This window comes from Anabas testudineus, chromosome 9 (assembly GCF_900324465.2).
Source record: "Anabas testudineus chromosome 9, fAnaTes1.2, whole genome shotgun sequence".
In the NCBI taxonomy this organism is placed as follows: Eukaryota; Metazoa; Chordata; class Actinopteri; order Anabantiformes; family Anabantidae; genus Anabas; species Anabas testudineus.
The window spans coordinates 929288-955542 of NC_046618.1; the positions used below are offsets into that span (position 1 = coordinate 929288).

A 26255-nucleotide genomic window follows, 5' to 3' on the forward strand; every position below is an offset into this window, starting at 1 on the left:
TTTACTTCATTGAATTTTATTGGTTCGACGCTATTACAGTAAAATACATGTAAAGAAAACAAAGTGTTTTGGTCACTTTCTCTTTTAGGAGAAAAGCACAGTTTAAGACAGGACGGACTGCCAACTCACAAAGAGCAAAAACAAAGGCAATATCAAGAGAATCAGTTCCACAGCAGTAGCCATTTGACCTCAACATAAAGCAGAGAACCTTTTGGGGGGGTTGAAATGTATCTTCATCTTGCAGTAGATATTCACTTCACAACATAAATATACTGTACAGAGTGATGACACACAGCTGTCTCAACTGGAAAACCAAAGTGTGTGTGTGTGTGTGTGTGCATGTGTGTTTCAGGCAGACATTAAGTTAAGGCAGGCGGAGTGATTGTCTACGATACCTTGAAATGGCGGACTCTTCCACGTCAGAGAACGAGCAAGGAATGGTTCACAGTGAGAAAATTGAGCTGCACAATTGAACAAATGTTGCTTCAACTGTGTCTTTGTCCGTTAGTCCTGGTGACAGTGACATTGAATATCAGTTACACTGTCATCATTACTGAGGGCTACCTACTTTTAAAAGGATTTTAAAACATCTAGGAGCCAGCTTGAGACAAAATACACAAGTGTTTGCTGTGCTGCATGTGCACAGTGCTGTGTTTTAGAGCCACAGCACAGGTCGGCTTTTTGATTTGTGTTCAGGACTAAAAGGCCTGTGATGTTGTCCACTGGCTGACATTTGAATCCAAAAATGTATTCAATATACTGTAGTGTAATATATCAGTTACTGTTCCTATTAGTGAAACTAACTATTTATTCTAGGTGACACAGAGCAGTCGTTGTTTGTATTGAATACTGTCTCTCATGGACTGGAGTCAGATCTCTAAATCCCAGCATCCAACTAATGCACTTTGTCCTCCTGTTAAAGCAACTCATAAAAACAACAGTGCCCAGTTGTTCTAAAAGAACGGAGCTGTAGTGGCACTTTTAATGATTTAGGTTTTTAGTATTAGGAAATGGTGGCAAATTGTTGGTTCTGGTCTTTTAAAGGGGCTTATTTTGATGCATTCTTTAAGTAATTTACAACAAGTATACACTTGGAAAATGTGATTTCCATTACATGTACTAAAAACTATCTCTGCGGCTGCATCAGTGCAAAACATACAGAAGCCCAGATCAGTACTGTGTGTTGAGACGGCACCTTAGCTGTTTTCTAGAAACACTGACCCATAAATTAATACAATTGTACAAAGAAACAAGAAATCGAATGTTTCCAGATTTTCACTCCCTGTGCAGTCTCTCCTGGCTCCTGTGTGAAAACTGAAGGGCAAACAGATGCTTCCTTTTTCATTTCACATGTTTACTTAAAAAGAAGAAAAATGCCATCTTTGTCGCTCATCACTCCTGAACCATTCACACATCGATGTGTCTTTGTTCTTCTTCTCTCTGCTCCTCTCTGCTCTCAGCCACAAAGCATTTCTGTGTACACTCTGTACAGTCTTTTCTTTTTTTCTCATTTGCGTTTTAAAAATCTTCTTTCCTCTCTCTTTTTTATTTTATTTTTGTAAGAATAACTGAATAAGAATGTTTGTTTTTTTTTTCTTAACATGACTGATTTTGATATATCAATATATTACATCTACATAGATTAAAAGAAAACTATACTAAACTTAGAGATTTCTTTTTTTCCCACAAGGTTGGTGACAAAAAGAACAAGTGCAGAGATACGAGTAGTGCTAGTCTAGTCTGATAAGACCACAGTGAGTCGTGTTACCCTGAAGTACGTCTTTATCTAGAAATGATTCAATATTAATAATCCAGGAACAGTGTTACTCACCTTACAATCATAAAGTTGCATCAAAAATGTATATACTAATGTTTAGCTTTTGAAAAGAGGCTACAAAATCCATCTTTAAAAGTGCATGTTTGCTCACCCAGCAAGCATTCAACAGATGTTTGCTCATTAATAGTCAACCTACCAAGCACCAGATGTCACAGTTCAATTCTTATCAAAGTGGTGCTGGAAGGAATTTTGCATTGATGTCAGATATTTAGGTGTGGATGTTACAAAAAGATGCAGGTAGCAGCTGTGGAGCTTAAACAGCACTTTGGAGCCCCTTCCCCTGAGCCTAATTGTTTGCCAGGCAGCTCTGTGGGACATAGGAAATCTAGTAGGTGACATTGGATTAATGTGTAGTCATGTTGTGGTCAAAAAGAATATAATGTAACTCTACAGGCAGAACTCATTTTAGTTTTTTCAAAACAGGGTAGAAAATCCAGTTTGTAAAGGTCATAACTGTGATCGTGTAACTGTGCAGGGTAGCACAGATGGAGCTTTATAATTACAAATCAAACAAATATTTTCTCACTTCCCACCCAAACAAAGGCCCTCACATACAGTGGCAAGAAGTATGTGAGGTGCATTAATTTGTCATAAAATGTGACCTGATCTTCATCTAAGTCAAGAGTATTAAAGTACTAAAGTAATAACACAAAAGGAGATTCAGATTTTTCATGTCTTTATTGAAAACAACTATAAAACCCCCATAATGCTAGTGGAAAAAGTATGTGAATTCTTGGAATTAAGAACTGGTTGACCAAGCACTTCCTGTAGCTGTGGATCAGACCTGCACATTGTTCAGGAAACATTTTAGCGTTTTACCATTGGGATGATGTTTTCTTGATGATATGCAGTGCCCTTTTTACACCAGATGTAGTGCTGTGTGTTCTTTCCAAATAGTTCATTATAGTTTCATCAGTTCACAAAACATTTTGCCAACACTGCTGTGAAGTGTCAATATGCTCGTTGGCAAACTTCAGGCATTCAGAAATGTTCTTGATTAGTAAGCAGTGGCTTTCTTTATGGTGTCCTGCCATAAACACCCTGCTTGTTCGATGTTTAACGTACAGTAGACTCATGAACACAGATGTTAGCCAGTTACAATGATGCCTTCAAATCTTCGGCCGTCACTCAGGGTTGTTTCTTTACCTCACTGATGAGTGTTCGCTGTACTTGGGATCATTTGAACGGTCGCCCACTACTTGGTAGTGTAGCCAAAGTCCCTAAGTGTCTTCATTTATACATTGTTTGTCTAACTGTAGATGGGTAAATTTTTAAATAACTTTGTAACCTGTTCCAACTTTATGTAAATCAACAATTCTTCATTGTAGATCCTCTGAAAGCCCTTTTTAGCGAGGCATGACTCACATAAGCACATTCTTCTTGTGTGAAAAAAGCTCAAAATGTTTGAGTGCTTTTTGTCAAAGTACCTCTAGTCCACATCTACAACCTAATTTTTGAACAACAAGACTCCAGGTATGCTAACACCTGACTCCAGTTAGCTTTTTTGAGGTCATTATTCCAAGGCTTCACATACTTTTTCGACAAGGTTTTTTATGGTGGTTCTCAATAAGGACATCAAAGATCAGAATTTTTGTGTTATTATTTTAGGCACATTATATTTGTTATTACTCTTGACTTAGATGAAGATCAGATCACATTTTATGACAAATTAATGCAGAAAACCATGAAATTCCAAATGGTTCACTGATTTTTCTTGCCACTGCGCATCACCCAGTATGAACCATTTGTATATTCATTTGAAGTTTTTCTCACTCATATTTCCTTCACACACACACACACACACACACACACACACATTCACACATACACACACACACACATACAGTCTCACCTAAACAAACAATACAAGACACTGGAGCATCCTGCGTACGTCCCTCACACACATGCTCTCTTGGCGTGCAGCATCTCGATGAGCAGGTTGTTGCAGGGCACCTCTCCACTCAGATGCATGTAGCACAGGTAGTCTTCAGCCTGCGTGCTGAGGGAACGCAGCTCAGGCAGCCGCACCATAAGCTGACTGAACTTTTCCTGGAACTGAGGGTAGGTAGACAGGGTGTACTCTAGCAGTGCCCCATTCACCTGTTCCTGGACGCCCTCGACAAACGCCTGGTTCTCCAACAGCTTTACATCTGCACACAGATGACATCATAAGTCACTAAGGGGAAAGTTTAATCTGCTAATGTGAGGCAGAGTCGGTCTGTGACTCTAATCCCCTTAAACCTCACTAACCTGCCACTGCTTGTTAAACCAACCCACAAAGAGCTGATACTACATCATATAGAATGTATAGTATATTTTTACAGACATTTTAAATAATTATCATGGTGAAACAAAGGTTAATGAAGTTAGAATTACAAAATGAAAATTAATGTGTTAAAGAGTCACATATTAGAAAAGACACAAATTATCTTAGTTACTATTATATATGTGTATGTGTTATGTAAAAAAAATAATGTTTGAATCGATTACTGAGTGTCCTGACTTTGAAAATGCAGATATAATAAATAAATATCACAAAAAACATTTATGTAAGGGTGCTGTGGAACCTGCTTTTTCTTCTTGTAGTGTTGATATGAAACCCCTAAACCAATCAACAATAACTGATGAGTATTAATTAAATATTAGCAAGAAACACAGAGAGGTTAAAGGTCTTTATGTTATTAGTAACGTATTTGTTTAGTGTTCATCATGTGGTAACTGTCATGGTTTTGGACTTGATAAAAGCTGAGCAAACTCCACTGCTTGTGAAAACCATGAGTTGCTAATGAAATCACCAAAAAATAACCTTGAGCTAGTATATGTATATTTTTTAAACACATGCTTTAAAAAAATCTTCATATTTGGAAGAACAGAAGGGATTTGGTCAATATGGATTTTAATTCACGTTGCTCAATACATAAAAAATAGTGATTGAAAGAAATGTCTTCAATCATGTGTAATAAACATGAATATTTTATCTCAGAAAGCCAGAGAGAAGAAATAAATCAGTTTCAAAGTTGCATGCAACACATTCATTGATGGTCTGAATGCTGGTTTCTAGATTATATATGTGTATAAGCTACATCTATGCATGAAATAAGGTGAATGCATGTGTGGGTGGCTGTGTGTGTGACTGTGTGTTATGTGTGTATGTGAGACAATAGTCAAGCCCTCCAGTGGACTGGCATTCAACATCAGCTGAGCCCATCTTAGAGAATCCATTCACACAGTAATTAAATGTTTTGAATCAGTGTTTTGAATCATCTTTTCAAACTGCTTAAGGGCAATTAAATTACCCCGACAAACCTGACTCTGAAGATGAGGGAGAGCGAGAACGCGAGTAAAGAAGCCGCCAGCAAAGACAGCAAATATTTTCTGCCTATGACAAGTGCTCTCCCCATTCAAAAGCTCTTTGTTCCCCGCTTTGCCAGCGCTAAACAGCAAACACTTCTGGGAATCTGGACAAGCCATGTCTATGCTCTCTCCATTTGCAGAAGCCGCTACATGAATGTCGGTCCTGCAATCGAATGATAGACCCATCCATTACGCTTCTTTTGAATACCATTAGTGGACAATAGAGGAGGATGTCTTTGTTAATATTAGCTTTTGTCAACCCTAGAAATTTAATTAAGTGAATTTATTGGAGAGAAACAGGCCAGTTTGGAAAACACTTATAACCTTATAGATAAATAGGGACAGCACGTAATCTGCAATTGTGACATTTTTCATTAACATGTCAGTGTTGCTATTCAAATTTTGCCAAAAGACAGCATCAGTATGACCCTGCAGCCCCATGGACATGATTGATTTTTTATCTTAAAACCTGCTGTTCTGAAAGTCCACACTCCACAGGCTAAACATGGAAGCTCAAGCCATTCAAAACACATCAACTATGAATAACTAATAATGAATAACTAATTAATACTATAGACTGTATATATGAAGTATTAATGCTGTTTTTAAGACAGTGTTATTGTTTAGCCTGACAGCCCTGGTATCACTTTGTGATCACTACCACAATGATTCAAACATAAAAGATAAGAGTCTCTTTACACTGACCAGGTGTGATTATTGCCATTTTTCCATTCAACATTTTATCTCATCACAATGATGACACCTGAGTTCAAAGTTGACTCACTGGGGTTGAACAGCAAGAGGAATTTCATGCAGGCGATCTCTCTGCGGTCAACTTGCAGAGCCTGCAGCCTTGTCGCCAGCTCCTGACCTCTCTGGACCAGACTGGACAGAGTCACCTCAGCTTGGGACAAGATGGACGAGAGCTCAACCTGCACAACATAGGGCAATGGTTATTTTCTAAGGCACTTGAAGGCCTCTCAATTAAAGCACTTTGAATTTCAACCAAGCCTTTGTGAAGGTCTTGTAGGTGGTTGTGAGGTTTTCTTTCCCTAAGTATTTTATTTTTATTTCTGTATCACTTAAGCGTATACTTTTATTGTTTAATTGTTATAATGTTGATCACACAGAATGAATGTATATAATTATTCATCATACAGCATGATTATTATTAACAACATAATAACAGTATGAGAAATTATCATAGAGTAGCCTCAGTGATGATTCAAAACACTTACAAACCAGTTTATACATAGTTTCAAGTTGAAACAATGTGAAGCATTTGGGGGCCCCTATATTCAAAGCATTTGAGGCAGATCTCTAAATAGAAGAAATAGCCTGCCTCATAATTGAAATTATTTCACTTTCATTCATTAGAGAAACTGACTTACACACAAGCATTATAGTATCCATGTATTTTTTAGCATGTAAAATAGCCACATTTAAGATATTTTTGAACTTGAAATTATAGGCATTACTATCAATGTGGTCCAGTCTAAAAAACAGGAAACCAGCCTTTCTCTAACCATATTTTGAATGAAGTGAGGTGTAAGTGAATGAAGCTGTCTAGGCATTGTGTTGGTGGGAGTTTATGCGAGGGAGTTCTTACCTCCTGGCCGGTCACCAGCAGGATACTGTCTTCCTTTCCATGTTGCACTTGTCTGAAAATGTGATCCAGGACCAGAAGTTCAGACCAGCAGTTATGGAGCAGCTTCATTTGATCTCCCACCTTCAGGAAACATAGACAGACGAGTAGACGCAGTTAAAAGGAAGAGACAAAATCGAAATTATCCAAAAGAAGGCTTATAGTCTGAAGCTATGTTCATAAAATACAGTATATGACCACAACATGAGCTTTTATGGTAATGTTTTGGCCTCTTTTTAATTGTAGTCTTGCTTACCTTGCTCACCTCTATCTAACCCCCCATCTGCTACGTTCTGGGGGATGAGTGTGTGTTTGTGTGTATTTTCAGATTAGGCGTGTACCATCCCTCCTCCCCCCCTGGCAATATTGTCTATAAAATGAAGGACACAGAAGTCAGTTATTCTGCAGCTGCAGTTGCTAATAGGCCAAAACACACATTGTGGAGCTGACAGAATTACTGTTCATCTGAATGAAAATGTACTGTATCAGTTTCTGAAGAGTGGATCCAATCATGTTGGCCACACACTCATCTGGACTGCTGCAGTGGAGGAGGTCTGGGTGTACAGTGATAAAGGAAGGGGTTAAGGAAGCAAGAGGTCTCTGCGACCTCCCATGCTTCCTCTCCAACAGGAGTTGGTCACTCAGCTGCAGCTAAAATGTTATAGGAAAATAGCTTTAATTTATCTCTCACATGGATTTCCAGTGTCTCTTTCTGTCCTTGTTAGAGTGTGGAACTAGGATAAACTGATCTATCAGGTTATATGCCTGTCATATGCCACTTTTTACCTGTCATATGCCACTCTTAACCTGTAAGAGCCAAGTTTAGCTCACTGCCATGTCGTAAAAATTTGTGGCCTTGCCACAGAAATGTGTGCAGAGATAAAGCAAGATATATAGTCTTAAGTCTAGATTTCAGTAAATATATGATATGATATGATATGACATGTTATATTCATAAATGTACAAATTTGGCTCCCTTAATCTTTTTTGTACAATTCAGATACATAAATTGTATACCGTGTATATATATATATATTTATATATATATATATATAAATAGCATCATGTCACCCTTTATCAATTCTTGCAAAACCATAGTAGCATCCACTCCTGAAACAAAACTGAACCAGGACTTTACTCCTTCCAAATATATCAAACGTACCACATATTTTGGTAAGCCTAAGGTCAGCTGTGAATAATCAGACTTTCACCAGTATCTCCATGAATATATAGAACAATTTGCATTCTGCCAATTCACAGCTTTTATACACTGAGTGCTAGCCAACACAGTCATAGAATCATACCAGGAAAGATTAAATCTACTGGGGTCAACACAAAAAAATGAAGATTTCATATTAGCAATAAGGAAAATATTGTATATTATATATATAAGGAAAGTAAATTATTTTACAGAGAAAAACTATTCATATTTAGTCAAATTTAAGTGATTTCAATCAGCCATCTTTTTAAGAACTCTACCAAACACTGGATTTCGTAGCTCACAGTGGCTGATTATTACATAATTTTTAAGTAAAATAATAATCTTTGTATGTATGCAATTTAAACATTTTCTTAGGCCTGATGATTATAAATGGACAGTTTCTAGTGGACTTCCTCTAGTAGAAAATTTACATTGTGTGCACTTCCTAAGCAACATCTTCCATGTTCAACAGGTGAATGGAAGGTCACACACAAGACATGACAAAGCCCACCTCTAGGGATCTGCAAAAATCAATAGCTTCCATTCTGCTTACAATTTAATAACAATGTAGACAGGCGCAGCATAGAGCTGCAGTGGCGAACTGACATTCCCCCGTTATCGTCTGTATGGAATGTAATTATCCAGCCCAGGGAAACAGCTCTTTCTGGGAGGCTTTCTTGGCAAAATATGCACAGCTTTGTTCTCACTGTCCATATTGGCTGTAAAAATGCTCTGTCTGTCAACAGAAACACAGTACATGTGTACAAAATGAAGCTGTGAAGAGGCAAAACATGGATGCACAGCTGTTCTAGTGAAAAATGGCAATTGCAAAAAGAGAAAAGTGTGCACAAGAACCTTTATAACATTTGCACTGTGCACTATCTATCTATATCTATACTATGAAGTAATAAATCTCAATTTAGATTTTTGTTATGTATTTTCTGTCACATGAAAATTGCAGCCTACATTTCCCCAGCTAATATATCATTTTCAATCCTTTACATTTCCCCCACACACAACTTGTGCAACAAATGCCTCACAATGACCGATGAAATCTCTCAGTCTACTACAACTGAAACAGTAATTCTAAAGTCTTGAAGCACCCTTCGTGAAAGTACTTTGATTTGTTTTGGCACTCAAAGAGTCAAGCTATGATACAGAACAAGGCAATATCAGCATGGATTCACCCGTTGGAATATAAAGACCAGATAAGAAATACAAAGACTGTTCTCTCATGACATATTGTGACATGATAAAAACCTAAAAACCCTCTCCTTAAGCAAATGTACAAGCAGAAACAAGTGTATACCCAGACATGTAGTCCAACCCATTAATTGCTAATTATTCAAATTACCAAAAGATACATGGATGCACACAAGTGTTTACGGAACCCACATATCACAAATCTATATTTCTTTGGAGAGATTCAGTTGTAATTAATGTGAACAGTTTTCTGTATTGTGTGAGGTAAGCAGTGTCTGTGCTTCTCTCCTGTGTTGGTAATAGAGAGAAGCATTCCCTCCAACACAGGATAAAGATACCTTGATGTTAGTCTGAGGAGAAGCAACAAATTGCATTGTCATAACAATATGATCTTTGTTTCTGAGACAAGGAAGGTATCAAGAGTAACAACAAGACAAATTCTTCCTGATGTTCTGACAAAGTGACAATTTAGTAACAATAACATTTAGTCATTTTCATACTTTCAGAACAGATTAAATGTTGTGACTTCACTAAAAGCACATTTTTAGCATATCATTTCCTACAACAGGATGGTAAGATGCCAAGATGCACTGACACACACTTCTCTGTCCTAATGTCACAGAGCACATACTACCATTATGTTATGTATGCATCATTTTAAAATACTGTGTGACTCTTTTACTCAGTTGCCCCAAAGTATGATTAAAAAATCCATGCTGCTCTTTGTGCAAACACACACTTGACACATACTCCACTTTGCTTCCTTTTTGTGCAGGCAGGGGATCCAAAGCTTGCTGCGTGCTGCAGTAATTTAGCTCTGCTGATCAGGTTTTGTTTTGTACTGTATGATTTCCAGCTAAACACATGTCGATATTCTGCCAAAACGTGGTCATAGGCCTATCATTTTCAGGTAAATTAACCTAGCGTGCAGCAGTGCAGCTCTCGGTGGCCACGCATCCCAACTTGTGGCAGTCCCAGGAATGAATGTCAACAAGTAAATGAGTGTGAAGAAGGAAAGGAGCAGTACCTGAGTAAATAAACTGCATTTGATCAAAAAACGAGAAAGAATCTCACCAAGGCCAGAATAAACTTTTTGTTGCTAGTTACTCTGTTTAATTGGTTAAATCAAAGCTTGTTGACAGCTATGTGTTTGTTAGCACAGCACAGATAGATTATATCATGAAGAAATATTTTCTTCTTTGTTTTGTCAAAAAAAAATTGAAATTTCCATTTTCATGTGGAGCAGTAGATGTATTCAGTCGTATTGACAGCAGCAACAGCAGCAGTTCAGCTATTGATTCCTCCTGCTGGGACTAAATTATCTGAACTGTTCAATATTATATGGTGTCTGTGCTGCACAAAGATAATCACAGTGACAGAGATGATGGACTGAGACAGTGATGTATGTGTGTGTGGTCTTTTCAGCCACTGTTAAGCATTAAGGAACTGCAGAGACACCAGCATGAAATATTTTTTGTAAATTTGTACATATTAAATCACTTACATGATGGGTGAAAATCTCCTTACAGTGACTAAATTGAGTTAGTTAATTTTCTCAAATTGGATAAACATCAAATCAAAAATAATATTTAAATTCATTTCCATTAGTGAGTTTTTGTCAGAAATGTAAGCTGAGTTTCATAACATATGAAAATTCACTTTTGCCTTAAGTGAGCTTCACAATGAATTAATGTATTTGTTTATGCTGAAAACGTATATCATGCTTACAATGCTGGAAACTTCCTAGCATTGTACCGTCCACCTCATCTAAAAATCAATCATTATTTTCTTGTTTCTAACAAAGCATCTGTAATGTAACCCTGTTCTTCTTATTATAGTGCTATTAATATATGATATTGTTGGAGAACGAGTATCAAAAATTAACTGTGTCCTTACTAAAACTTGTAAGTGCAAATGTGATTACCTTTTTTCTGGACAAATATCTGTTGCATTTCATTTTCCACGTGTTTATCTCTATAAGATGAAAAACAGTTCAGCCTTTGATTAAATGATTTGTTAATTTTTAAAGAGACAGACTTTTCTCAGGCCAATTACTGCTTTAATATTGAAAGAAAATATATGGGATTATTGTGGGTAGTAAGTAACGTAAAACGAGGAGATGATTATTTTATGATGATGACCATTGTCTCCTCCTTTCTTTGCAGTATTTAAATTCTTTGTAATTGTTTTTATTTTCTTTGTGACCTGCAGCATCAAATACTAACAATGACTAAACCAGGGTCAATAAAAGCTGTGTTCTAAATTTGAAATATAGAGGGCTATAAAGACTGGAGTATAACATAACAGAAACAGTGAGTTCAGATCTGTAGCTCTGTAGCCCTCCATGTGGGTGACCAGGGTTTGAATCCCAATTGTGGACTATTTCCTCCTTAGGCAAGATCTCCTTATGCTTACCCTGCCCTAGCTTGTTCCTTGTAAGTTACCTTGTATAAAAGCATATGCCAAATCACTAAATGTAAATGTAATTGCCACCATGTGGAGTGTGTGCTTGTCTGAGGATGTGTTAAAGGGCTTGGTACTCACCCTAAGCTCCTTGAAGAAGATGCAGCTCCGAGCCCACTCCACTATGGAGAAGAGAGTCTGGTCTGCCATGCGACACATGAGGCTAAAAGTGCTGGGCTTGTCCAGCCGGCCCCGGCTGCCCTGCTCCTGCTGCAGATGAGCGATGATCTTGTTCTGGACCACTAGTTCGTCTGGATCACACTGCAACAGCTCCAGCACCAGTGGAGGCAGACTGGGCAGCTGCGGCGAAGCTGATGGGTACATATCTGGGTAGGGGTATCCTGTTAAAGATTCAGGGGAGCTGGTGTAGTCAGGACACTCAGCTTTAATTGCCCTGCCCGGGAAGGCTGTGTACTGATACTGGGCAGTGAGGGGCACATGGGACTGCATGGTCACACCCAGAGATGGGGGTCCATAGAGGTTGGTCTCGTAGTCTGTAGGGGTGATGGAGCTTGGGGTGGAGGGGAGCAGAGTTTTAGAGATGGTGGGCAGGGTGTGCAGGGTGCCGGTGAAGCCGTAGTCAGTCTGCAGAGGAGAGGCTGCTGGAGGAGCTGCGTTCTCCAGCTTGAACCCGTTGGATCGTATCAAAGCCTTTTTCTGTTGTTTCAAGGCCCTGTCTCTCTTGTACATAGGGCCAAATTTATTCCTCCCCCCACGCATGCGGTCTGCACGTACCGCTGTCACACAAGAAACAAGAGGTGAAAACCAGATTTACAGGTGACATAGGGACTCTTCTAAATTCTACTACACTGCCAAGATCCCCTTTGCGAACCTTGTCACTGAGCGTTGTAGTGCAGTAGCAGGAGTAAAATCCCAACTTTCATTTCAGCAGTGTCCCTGTCTATTCCTACACAGTAAATATAAGTCATGCTGGTCATTTCTGCTTCCCTTTTTAGGTCTTAGAAGTATCCCCAGAGTCTGTGCAGCTCCACTCTTTCTTGTAGCCTAAATAGAGCTTTTGATTTAAAACAAGGGAGTCTCCGGGATTTTATCAGTAAGTCAAGAATGTGTCCTTTTTTTTTATTTTTTGCTACGGAAGCAGGTGCTTTCCTGCATTGCTGTCTGGGAATTAATCCCACCCCATGTGTATAGGAAACAACATGAGAGCAACCAAACCACAAATCCCTTTAAAGGGATATTACTGTAGTAATCATCACATCATCACATAAAATGTAACTTATTAGTCAACACACACACACACACACACATATATATAAAACAAAAAACAGGCTAAACATTGGCGTATTGTTGGTATAATTACTGGACCCAAAACAACTTTAATTATGCAATGCACAAAAGGTAATGTAACAATCGAAATATCTTAAGTCCCTTAAAATGGTAAAAAACAGTATTTTATTCTTTCTAAAATAAAAACACATTCCTCTCTTTTACACGGTGAAAGAAGGATCTAAACGGGCTGCATGCAGTAACGTGTACCTTCTAGCCGCATCCCGACGTTGAGGCATTTTTGGAAGCGGCAGAAAGGACATCTCTTCCTCTGGGTCTTGTCTATCTTACACTCCTGGTTTTCCGCACATGTGTACCTCTTGTTGTTCTGCACTGTCCTCTTGAAGAAGCCCTGGAAAACGGACGACGGGTTAGAAGCGGGGGAGACGACTGCGGGTGGAGGAGTTCTGTTTTTTTATGTTGTATAACTTTCTCCATGTCTGTTAATTAGCTAAAGTAAGTAAATGTAATGTTGAAGGTTTTTACTTTTATAGGAGAAAGGGAAACAAGAATCATGCAGGGAAATGTTTTAAGTTTATTTAAGTCGATATCAAACCGGCTCTTATTACATCGATAAGTAAGTCTGTTATAATAACAGAGATAATAAAACAGGATTTTAGTGTTTAGCGTTGTGTAAAATTAAAAACGTCTTTATTTCACACACTGTTATTTCTTCGTGTGTGTTACCTTGCAGCTCTCACAGGTGAGTAGACCGTAGTGGTATCCAGACACTTTGTCTCCACACACAGGACACAGCTCTTCCAGGTCATCGTCGTACGTGTATTCCATAACCTTCAGAGTCACACCTGATTCACACGCACACGCACACAAACGCACGCACAGGCACGCACAGGCACGCACAGGTCAACGTGGCTCAGTCGTCGGCAGTTTCTAACAGAAAATCCGAAAATCAAAACAGCGGTTTCTACATGTGAACTACAATGAGAGGCCATTTGTTTTAATGGTGTTTCCGATGTGTGGCATCAGTTTGAAAAAAAACCTGGCGTGAAATGTAATGTAATGTTATGTATAAACATATATATAACTGTGAAAATAAATACATTAAATAGATTAGGTCCCTCCAGCATCGGCAAATAGTTTTTTTTATATATATATATATATTTAGAGTAATTTAACTCACTTTATATTTAAAGCAAAAGCCAGAATTTAACCATATACAAATACACATAATTAATAATAAAATGTCATTAAATAAGCTTTTCAACTTTCAAGACCTTTCATAAAATCAGGGAATTTATTTATTGTACTTTCACTAATTATAAGATGTTAATATATCGCTAATAATTCTATAAGCTCCTACCTCTATATTAAAAAAACCAAGCTATGTTTATGTGCATTTTATTAAAGATCAAATGCTTATACGCTGCACAAAACATCCCTATAGATTAATCACATAACTAACAATGAGCTGCTTTTAATCATACAACAGATTTGAAACCAGTTCAAATATGATTCGTAATATTTGCGTGTAGATGTTGATGTTCCTACATTCAGCGCTCATTGTTTCTGGAAACATTCAGTTCAGTTAGTTTACTACATACCGATACCATGCAGCCTCTATGAACTCATGTACACTATATAGGTGATAAAAGAAAAGAAAAGAAATAAAAAGAAAAGAAAAGAAAAGAAAAGAAATAAAAAGAAACCACGTATGGTCGCGTCTCTTTCAGACTGAAGATGTGTGTACATGTCTTTTTATCATGTCCACCGTCTTTAAGAATTTGCATTTATGACATTAGCCTGAACGGAAGACAAACTATTATCCAAGGTAAAATATGACCAGAGTGAATTGAGATTGTTTCAACTTTTACGGACTCTTGTAAAAGCGCTTGTGTTTCTTTTATTTAAAGCCTGTGTGAAAGTGATGTTGGCTGTTAGCAGCTAAAAGCACCGACCTGACGCACGACACGCGAAGTCTTGACAGTGAGTGTCAAATGAACATCCATCCACTCTGCTACGTTTAGCTTATATTATAGGATTAGCACATTATTTCTCTCTTGTGTGTGTCTGTGTGAGAGAAGTGTAGCTCGGCTCGCCTGGTGTCCAGTGAACCTGGAGCTGAAGCGGCCTTCGTGTCCACAGCTCCACACGGTCGACGCCATTAAAGTCCGGACGAGAGCGCGAGCGACCCGCGGCAGATGTGCAGGCCGCGAGTCTGAGGCGTCACGCGCAGGTGAAGCGGTCCGAGGGGCACGCGCGCTACGAGGGGTCTCGCGGATAGTTGCAGAGTAAGAGTACCGCGTGACACCAAATGGGAAAAATTAGTATCATCATTACTGTTATTATCATTATTATTATTATTATCATTATTATTATTAGTAGTAGTAGTAGTAGAATTGGCTGTGTGTATTTTACATTCTTTTATTAACCTATGCTTCTTGTTACAAGTTGCTATAATTAGTTCAATATTTCGATATAAGCTTATAATATCGCAGAGGGGATATCACAGAATCACAACATTTTCTCCTGAATCACCAGGTTCCTAATTACCTCTACCCTCACACACCCTTTGCAATGTTCTCTTTGCTGTTTTTGTAAATTTTTATTACTAAAAATTGACAATTTTTGCCATTATTGTTTTATTTTTTTTTAAATGCCTAAAAAGTGCAGATTGCTTTAAGTGAGATTGCTGCTTCAGTTGACTGCAGGTCCAAATACTGATTATAATAAAAATTATACATTGCTTGGATCATTTACATTTACCTGGAGCTTGAAGATGCAGAAAAGCAAAGCAAAAAAGTGGACAGACCTACCGTGAGCCTTGTCTCCCAGCATCTGAATAGCAGACAACAGTCAGTCAGTGATGATTGTCTGATATTTAAAACCTGAATTTAGGTGATGCTGCAGCCTTGCATGGGCTGCTGATGAGAACACAGTATATATAAAACAAATCCGGATGCACACTGTCTACACTAATGCTGGTTTAGGAACGAGTAGAGCCAGTACTACATGTGTGATGTGACCATCGAAGAGCTCAGAGTGAAACTCCTTCAGTCCGCTCGCTCTTTACTGCGCTTCCCTTATCGCAAAAGTTCGCCAGCCGGGCTGCTATTGGCGGACGCTGCGTCACGTGACGGATGCTCGTCGCCTGTAACGTTCGAATGCCTGGACAGAGGACGAGTGGTGCTGATGGAGGTGCCACACTGTAAGAGGCAAAAAATCATTTAGACAATGCTTTAATATATCATGAAATATTATTTAACACTTATAATTATGTCCTGCTTATATACTACTAAAAAATATATTATTATATTATTATTTTTATTAGGTAAATTTATATCAGGTTTTATGTAATAATAATATGTAATATGTAATGTATTATTGTTTTCGAGCTAACAGAAATATGCTGGAGGCTACATAATATATGTACAATTATTTTTACACTGCTTGGTACAATACAGCAGGCTGTTCCTTTCTGCAGATGTCTATATTTATCTTGACATGTATACATGCACACCAATTTTAGCATATTCAGTATATTTCACAAGCATTAATAATTATTGACTCTGACAGGGCATTTTGCTTGGTAAGTGCTCTGAAAAGTCAAACTGCCTATTGTTAGCTGAGACAGGAAGCAGTGGGTGGCTGCGGAGGATCCGCCAGGCTTCTGAGGGTCATTGTGTGGAAACATGAACAAAGCTGAGGGTCCTCAACTGCAGGCTACATTTTAAAGACGGGAAACACACAAACATGATTAAATTTAACACAAAATGTTCACATCCATTAAATGTCTTTAATTACTGTCACTTTCTGAATTGTCAGCTGGCGTCATTCTCAGTAGTAATCTGCAGTTTTGCTATCTGCAGACTCCTCTTCTTGGGATGATCACTCAATAATTTACAGACCAGTGACTGTCATGTCTCATTTTTATACAAACAGAATGTCAAAAAAAAAGAAAGATCTGAACTAGCTGCTATTATCACTTTCTACTAAATGCAGTTAATATTTTAGAAATATTAACAAATAAATTATGTTTATAATCATTATATGGTGGAAAACCATATATTGTACATCATATGGTCTTCCAGTCAATTTGGACTTTGGTCCTAAACCCTCCACAGGAATATGGTTTACTCATGCCTTTGGCCTGTAAAGCAAATAGCATGGGACATTCTTATTGCTACATATTTAATCCAGTCGTTTGATGCAGTGAATACAAATCAATTCAAAATGCACATGTTATCTCTAAGGTGGCAAATTAGTCATGCTGGGGTGGAGTTTAGTGTAAATTTATATGACAATAAAATATAATAATCTCCTTAATAAGCATTCATTCAACTCTCCACTTTCACTTTTAAAAGTTCCTCTATTTCTGAATAAATATGACCAATAATTCGAGTAACTAACTATATGTCATTACATTACAAAATACATTTAATTGTAATGAAAAATGTGTAACTGAACCTAAATATATTCTTAAAGTAAAGTAAAAAGGTTACACATAGATAAAATATTGTTTCTGCTGATTTGCATCTTTTCATCAAGCCTCATTTAAACCTTCTGTTGGCTTTGTTTTAGACAGTCACAATGGTCAGTAATAACTTACAGATCTGGAAATAAAATCAAAATCCTGTATGTCAAATCTGAGGAAATGTCTCTAGTTGTTTTTAGTGTGATCACTGTTGAGGACTGCTGTAAGGTTTACACTTTTTGAACTTTATTGCTGACTTTAAATTTTTATTTGGAAAATAATTCATAATAAAATCAAATGTAACATGTTACATTACCTATTACTGGGTAACTTGTAATATGTAATCTATTACATTTAAAAGTTATGTCACAACAAGTAATATGACCTAAAAATTGATAAAGCTAAAGCAAAATCCCAATAAAATGAGTGAGACAATTTATTTATTGCAGAAATGATCTAATATTAAATATCAGTGTGGCAAAAATATGTGAATCTCTTCCCTTTTAAATGAACTGGTAATTGTAATAAGCACAATAGAGAGGCTACGTTTGATAACGAACAGATCCTGCATTCCCATCTGTAAAACACAGTGGTAGTGTTTTAATTGCCATCATTATTTCACCCTGGACTATAAATATTAAGCCATTTTCAATTTTCTCACACATCTTGTATGTATATTCTCTCTATTGATGCTATTGTGTATTTATGTTGATCTTTTCCTGATTGTGGTTCCCTTTCTTTCTGTCTGTGTTGAGAACAACTGTAATGAGGCAAAACTATTTCCCTCTGGGATTAATAAAGTTTTTTGAATCTTGAATGAATCTTGACTACTAGCATAATGATTTGTGCCAGCTTTGCAGCCCCTTGGCACATGTTGTAATCTCAATCATTGATGGAGATATAAATTCTGAGTTGCACAAGCCAAATGCAGCAAGACGATGACCCTCAACACACAAGTTGTTTTGAGATTAGTTATAAAGCAGAAGAGGTCCTATTCAGCTGGTTGGTAGTAAACAGTTAGTTATTGCTGAAGATCACACAAAGGCATTGGTTCACTTACAAATATTTAGGTTTGGATAATTTTGCACAATAAAATTTTGCACAATAATAATAATAATAATAATAATAATAATAATAATAATAATAATAATAATAATAATAATAATAATAATAATAATAATAATAATACAATATTATAATATATATTATTATTGTTGTTGTTTTCAATAAAAATATTGATATTATATATATATTTTTTTGTATAATAAGGTTAACTATCTAGGTATTAACTTAACATCTGAACATATTTTAGATCATTTGTGCAGAAATAGAGGACATTTTAAAGAGGTTATACATTTTCAAAGATGACTGTAAGTGAATCTATGCCTTGCCTCTGTCAAAGTTGGAAAAACCTCTGTTTGCTTTGCAGAAGGTGCATACAGGGAGGCTCTATCTATCAATCTATTTGACCCCTGACCTTCCAGAATCACTGCAAGGTCCTCAAGTAGCTGATATCTCCTTGTCCAACTATTAGGGAGCACAGGCCAGAAAGCCAACCTGGCTGGCTGGAGGAGGGGGCCCCAGCTGAGCCCCCTGTCACTGGGGCCAAGAAATATGGCTATCTGCTGTTTGTCTCTGGCACGATTTTGTTTTGCAAGTGTGCTGTGGCTACAGGTCAGTGGAGCCCCAGCATCAGACAAGCTCTGTCTCTGTCTCCCAGATATATTTGCACAATAAATAGGGGGGAAGGACTAAAGCCTAGCTTGTGTTTTGACTTCATCATTTATATTTTGTTCACTTTGAGCACCCCCCACCCGCAACCATTTTCTGCTGGGGTGGCAGGATCTTTGTGGATAAAAGATGATAGTGCTCAAATCACTCTGGGTGAAAGCAGCAAGATCAGTTTCTATGTTGTGCAGAATATGAAGATAATATTTAGAATTTTAGATACAGAGCTCGTAAATTCCTTGTTGACGGGCTTCCTTCTTCTGTTCTGTGAAGAATACAGCAACGTGACATGAGCTGGTTTGAATCCGTTAATTATTGTGAAACACACCATATTGAATGTTGTAAAATTGGTTAAAACCATTCAAACGTTGATATGCTAAACTTAAATTAGAATTGCGCTGTGAATCACCCGATGAAATACTGAAAAAAATGACCTTGATAATGTAAAAAATGTTGATTGAAAGACAGCATAGAAAATTAGCACAGAACTCTGCAGTTCTACTCGTTTTAGTCTATTTTAGCTCAGTGTTTTCTTTAGCATTATAAACATACTCTATCCTGCAATACTTTATCAATGACCACAGGCTAACAAAGGCTAAAAACATCTGATCAAATGATTGTCTTATTCAGAATGCAACCAACAGATAACATTTGCTTTGGATCAACAAATCTAGACCATAATACTAACAATGTATTCTCTAATGACACCTGCAACTCAGCCACAGACTGTTGACAGAACGTTGTTGTGCTATGACCAGTTTTGCTGTGTTAATGTAGTGGCAACCCTAATGCACAATACAAGTCACCTTGGCTAATTCCGTCACGTCATTCAATCAACGTTTTTCCTCAAACAATTTGTTTTTAATATTATTTGAGTGCTTAAATGATTTTTAACCCTTTTCTATTTTTTTAATGCTCCAGTTTTATGAGATAAAGTTCATTATTCTCATTCCAGCGTGCTCCAAATGGACTTAAAAAGAAATTTGTGTATGGCTGACTGAGCATATGCCAGACAAGTAAATGAAATGACACTGTTCTTGTGAAGGGGTTACACACACTGTTTTTTTTTTTTTTTTTTGTTGTTGTTGTTGTTTCTTGTTTTCTCAGTTTTTCAGTTCACTGTGAAATATTGTGTTTTTTAACCATAATTGTTGTACAACATTAACTACATGGTTACTATGGTAACCATGCATCAGTTGTCCTGTAATGTTAAGAAATGACTTAATTTATTACAAAACACATTTTTCTACTAAACCTAACCATATAGTTTTTTTTCTTTGTGCAATACTCTGCTGCATCAGATGCACTATTTCCCCATAATTCAAGAGACACCTGCAAGCTGCCATGGGGTGATTGTTCAAGAGATGCTCCTGTGGTTCTTATGAGAGAGTAGGGACAAACAACCTAGGTATTCATTGGATTATTTATTTATTTATTTTACAGCTGCTGATTTTGTAATGACTCTTTTTCTTTTTTGGCTTATCCCAAGAAATTGGGATCACTGGTGGCTCAGTGGATGGAGTCAACTGTAGGGCTGGTGGTTTGAGTCCTAACTCCCTTGGCCATATGTTGAAGTGTCAAGATATCCAAAATGTGCCCCAGCTATTCAGATATATTCTGAGCTCTCTCAAGCTTGGCAGATTATGGAGGGCTGTGTCAGGAAGAGCATCTGGAAAGTCTAGGAGTTTAAAATCTTGTGCCAAATCAAAGTTCATATCAGTGACTCCACTGTGGAGACCCGTAATAGTATATACTGAAAAAGGATAAAGAAAAATGATTACATATTATGGAACTGGATACTACATCAAAAAATGGTCTATTGCTATGTACTACTGTAAAGCACCATAGTTCAATTTATGGGCAACTATCTGGAGCACAGCTTCCCTGAAAAGGACACAAGCTCCCTTGAAAGACTCCCCTGAGACATTTAGGGCGACCGTATCATGGTATAGGTTATGTTTGATTTACTGTACATTAGGGTTAATGAAATAAAAACATATGTATATATATATATGTTCTTATTCCCTCATTACATCCAATTTCTGAACATCTAACTGAACTAATAAACAGTCACATTGACAAAATTACCCAGGGGTAATTCTGTAGGCTTGGTCACATAATGAAAGCAGAAGTAAGTAATCTGAATATGCGATAGGCCTAGAAGGTCTCAGAAGTCAGGCACATCGCAAGAAATTCTAAAAGCTTGTCCAGGAACAGAGGAACTTCCGTGCATGAAATCGGGGTCAGCATCTTGCATTATTTTGAGAAATCTTCCTTACAAATCATGTCTTATCATTGAAGATATCACCACTAATAACTACAATGAAAAAGCAGTTTAGATCCTAGTGAATGGCAGGTTGTCCACCTGTAATACACAGTCACAACCTTTATATTAAACCAACTGGTTAATCTATACCTCAGCGGAGAGCTGTGGTGGTGGGAGCACCATGGCTTAGTGTTCCACAGTTAAGAATAGTGAGATTTTGTGCTGAACAGCCTGTATTGGGTGTCCTCGTGTTTGTCCTTGACCAAGCCAGGGCACAATCACAACAAAGCACTTAAAAAAGGGAAATTAAATAGAACAACTACAATAGCACAAAGAGAAAGCAGACGTGGCAGGGGTTTTCCGCAGTGTCATCCTACAAGGTCAAAACAAAAAAAAAAGAAACCCATGATCTATCCATCTGATCCTTATAGAAAAACTGAAGAAAATCAAAATTTGATCAACTGACCTGTATTAGTAATGTAATACAAATACCGTACTGACTGAAGAAGATGAGAAATCATTGCTATTGACTTGTCTGATTGACTCATGCCCCCTGCTGGTAAATTTTCACCACTGACTGACATCATTGTCAATGAACCACAAGGTTTTAGAATTTTCGACAATATACTATGTATGTTTAAAGTTGTGTGTCATATAACAATAATATAAACTATTTTAATTCATATTAACTGTGCCTCTAATTAAACACACCAACTGTAGACTGTCGAGTTGACAACAAATTAACCATGTAGGTGTGTTGGTGATGTCCACCACCAAAATTGAGTGAAGGTAGCATAAAATAGTAAAAATACTCAAGTACCTAAAAATTGTACATCAGTACTGTACATTATCATAATTGAGCAGAGACCATCTGCTTTGATCTGCACCAAAGTCTGTGGTCTGTCTCCACCATAAATGAAGACAGACAGAAGGAGAAGGAGAAGAGACAGAGGGTCTCCAAACTGGATCATGGAGATGACGATGCCACCTCATCCTCATTAAGCTGCATTTTAGAAGAAGGACAACACCAATATATCCATTTCAAAGGAAATCAGGGGAGTGGAATTTCAGGAAAAAGTCGCTTAGTTAGGGAGTCAAAGATCTGTCTGTGCTAGTAACTGGACAGTGGATAATTTTTCTGTGGCAATCCAAGTACCAGGGACAATGTAATCTGTAAAAGTCACACTTAGAATAGGATGACACTCCCATTTGGGGTTGCTGTCATCATTAAGGTAGCCAGTGGAGCAGCAGGGTAAGTGGGGAAACCTGCAACCCACATCCCACCAAAATGGTACCTACAGGGCTGTCAGAACATGTTGCGCCGATTTCCCTGAAGATGTGTCTAAGACCTGAAGCATTGACAGTTGAGGCAGGCTATAGATCAATATCACAATCACAAATTTGCCTTTCAGGGTACATGCTCTGTCCAAAGACCTTCCACATCAGCAATCAACAGTATAAATAAAAATATCCTTGTTAAATATATTTATTAAATTTGTTTACATGGAGTGATACAAATAATGTGGTGGAGATTTTCCCTGTGTGATAAATCTCTACTTTACGTAGAAAGCAGGGTTATAACCTAAAACACTTTTTTTTTTTTTTAATAAATGAGTAGCAAATTAAATTTAAAGCATACGCTATGTCAATGTTGTGGGAAAGTCATTATGACGACAGTGAATGCCAAATGAATAACAGCACAAAAACATCATCTCAGCAGCGTACACTGTGCAGCACAGGGCACTTATGAGCTGTACAACATTGATGCAGGGCTGGGGGGTTGGAGTACGGGGGTGTGTGAGAGGGGGTGCATAATAAATCATCACCACTTCTCGCCCTTGACAAGGTTCCTGATTTTGAACAGCTCCTATTCTTGACAGTGCTCCTTTCAGAACTTGGCTTTTGTATTCAGTTAACAATAGGAGAGCGCCGTTAGTTAAGGCTAAACTCATCTGCAACCTTGCTCGTTCTTAAATATATCTCTTGTATAGTAATCTATCATGGTGGGCAACAGCTCCTGCATGAGCCACATGAATTGACACGTGAATCAGTCAGCCCATGAAAAACATACTGCTCATGAAGGAACTAGTAACAGAATATGTGATTATATATGATTCAAGGAAGAGCAAATTCTCATTTGTTACACTTTAATTTTTTTGACTTTTAATCTGTAATTATTTCTTCACTGAACCCCGAGAGAATAATGACTTCACCCTCTGACGACTGTTAAACCAGGCTAAACATGTGATTGTTTCACACTATTTCAGTTATTTAGCCAGTAGGTTGGAATTTTTGTGTGTCCATCAAATAATATTTATTGGTTACCTTACGCCTTTCTGATTATCGGTTTTCATTCTAACAGCTTGTCAGTTATAAAGGAATTTTACTTTTGAATGCTGCCAGCGGACAGAGGGTTTTTCAACATTTTCTTAAATCTTTAATCTCCTTTAAAAATAAATGTATGATCCTCACTAAGACAGCAGTTTTACAGAACTGGTTTCATAACCAGTATTTGTGCTTCTTTTTTTAAAACAAAGATTCCATAGAGTGATTTGTTAACAGAAAAATATTACAATGTAAAACATATCCTTTAAAATAGTTCACAATACCAGATCAGCAGACAGCAGGCCAACTGAGGTCAGACAAATAGATTTTATACATACTCCTTCCAGCACCTGTCTATGTTAATGTTCACTATCACAAAAAAGCCAGTTTGCGGACATTTTACAGTGCAAATTTTGCCTTAAACTATGCCAAACACTTTATCCAAACTCCACTGAGCTAATCCTTGACCCACACTCTCTTCTGAGAATTTGGAAAGAAAGCTTCAAAGTTTTTGCATAGATTTCATAACAACTGGAAACTTGAACTAAAACCGATTCCCTTTGGTGTCTGTAAATCTCTTTTCCTCACCAGATAATTGCCGGTCTTATCACTATTTATGTTGAACATGAATTTATAGCATTATGAGTGTAGCGCTGAGAGATTTTATTATCTGGACACCAGATGTTCAAGTGTAGATTTCTGCCAGAATTACATTCATTATCAAGGCCACCTCACGCCGGTTGGTAATTAGCTGTCATAAAAGAAGTCTTTAGAAAACCATGGACATCAGACTGAAGAATGAGCAAAACACTGAGGAGAGAAAGAAATTCTCAATGCATTTCCTTACACAACACATTGGCAAAATGTGAACTTGATTAAAATCCGTTGAGTTCAGTTGATAAGATGCCCTCATCAATCAATGCAAATAAATCCAGTGCAGTCAGGGCAGGTGCTGGTCTAGCTGCCCATAGTTATTATGCTGTCAGTGAGTAGGCACAACGTTGAATTCTGTAGATACCTACAGTATAAGACATTATTAATGTAATATCAGTCTCATTTGTAGGTAAACCTATGTGGAAGACAGCTCTGTTGGTTGTTGGTCACATAAAAACAGTTGTATTTCATTGTGCCTGGTTGATTGTTGATTTAAAATGTTCCATGATGGGTGTTAGGGTGAGCTGAACAGAACAACTGCTGCAACGTGCTGAGAGAGGGTACATGTTATCCCTGGCAGTGTTAGCAGTAATGTCCAGAAAGATCCACACAGCCAAAAGTATCTGCTCTACAATATACATTTTATATTTGTGACACTAGTTAAGACATAAGATCTGTGTGGAAAAAGGCAATTTGTTGTTGCAGTAGTAACCTGGTGTCTGTACCTTGAAACAGGACTAAGGGACGATGCACAGAGCATTACATCAATATGTAACAAGATTGCAAAGGAATACAATAGGGTTGAAATTGAAGAGGAAATGTATTAGAAGAATATGTAAGGCTGTTGCAAGACAGCCGTAAGTGTGTTTAATTCTTTGCATTTTGAGCCCTGAATGATGTAAGCATACATTATTAACACTATCCTGTATAATTTATGAACAACTGTTAAACTGTTGTTGATTCTACTGTAATACCATACTTAAGAAAATGAGACACACACCTACAGATGAGTAGTCTCATTTTGCCCGTACTTTCAGTAGCAGTTTTGTTACTGAGTTTTGTCTGTTTTTAGTCAAAGTCAATGTTCAGTCATCTATTTCCTTGTCATATAACATGAAGAAATGTCTACGAATATCACAGGAATGGCTTGAAGGAATTGCTTCAAAATGCACATGCACTAGGACTCCTGCATGAACTGATGAGAATTTAAAGAGACATGCAAACTGCAACTGGTCTGGTTGGTGGAGGCATACGACTGTGCTGTGGTATTTTCCTCTTTGACTTCATTTTGTCAATCTTTGGATTTTTTTTTTTTTCTTTAATGTCTGTTTTTGGTCATTTTTGTCTCTTTATTGTCGTTTTGTAGCATGTAAAACTGAGCTTTGTGACTTTCAAATAAGAACCTAGGGGTCCAAAGACCTCCCAGGCCCCTGGGCCTTTATCCAGACCTGTTTGGTAAGTCATCTATACTATTGTGTATGATAGTAAACTGAACTCAGCTGTAATTTAAGTTACCTATCCTGTAACCTAATTTGTACACTTTCTACCTCATATATTTCTCTTTTAAATTCTGTTCTATAGAAACCTTGTATATATTGTAAAATGTTTAGCTTAAAATTGTTTATGTTGTATATTTTTATACTTGTACTCAAGTAACATGTAAGCATTTGACTTCATATAAACTTTGAATTTGATTAATATTAGTTAAATTTGTACTATAACAAATATTTGTCACTTGTAAAAGCTATCCAGAGTTGGATCACTGTTATATCACTTTGTGAATGCTGCAAAGTCGGCCTTTAATTGTATTGTTATTTGAAGAGCTGGTCATTAAAATATTTTAGAAGGAATCTCTGAGAG

The 26255-nt window shown here is 37.3% G+C and overlaps 1 protein-coding gene across 1 annotated transcript; it reads right to left on the minus strand.

Annotated features, from left to right (window-relative positions):
• Positions 1-4: 4 nt before the first annotated feature.
• Positions 5-15976, minus strand: LOC113151357 (steroidogenic factor 1). Its single transcript, XM_026344309.1, has 7 exons — positions 15765-15976; positions 13678-13796; positions 13201-13342; positions 11785-12440; positions 6801-6920; positions 5976-6123; positions 5-3987 (listed from the first exon to the last, which is right to left on the minus strand). The coding sequence occupies exons 1-7, from the start codon at positions 15784-15786 to the stop codon at positions 3734-3736; spliced, it is 1461 nt and encodes a 486-aa protein (XP_026200094.1). The 5' UTR covers positions 15787-15976; the 3' UTR covers positions 5-3733.
• Positions 15977-26255: the final 10279 nt, after the last annotated feature.

Excerpts from the sequence above, each read along its gene's own strand:
- LOC113151357 (XM_026344309.1), bottom strand. The coding sequence starts at position 15,786 with ATGCTGGGAGACAAGGCTCACG. Across the intron at positions 12,441-13,200 it reads CGTCGGGATGCGGCTAGAAG|CGGTACGTGCAGACCGCATG; the intron begins GTACACGTTACT and ends CTTGTGTGACAG. Across the intron at positions 3,988-5,975 it reads CCTCTTGCTGTTCAACCCCA|ATGTAAAGCTGTTGGAGAAC; the intron begins GTGAGTCAACTT and ends ATCTGTGTGCAG.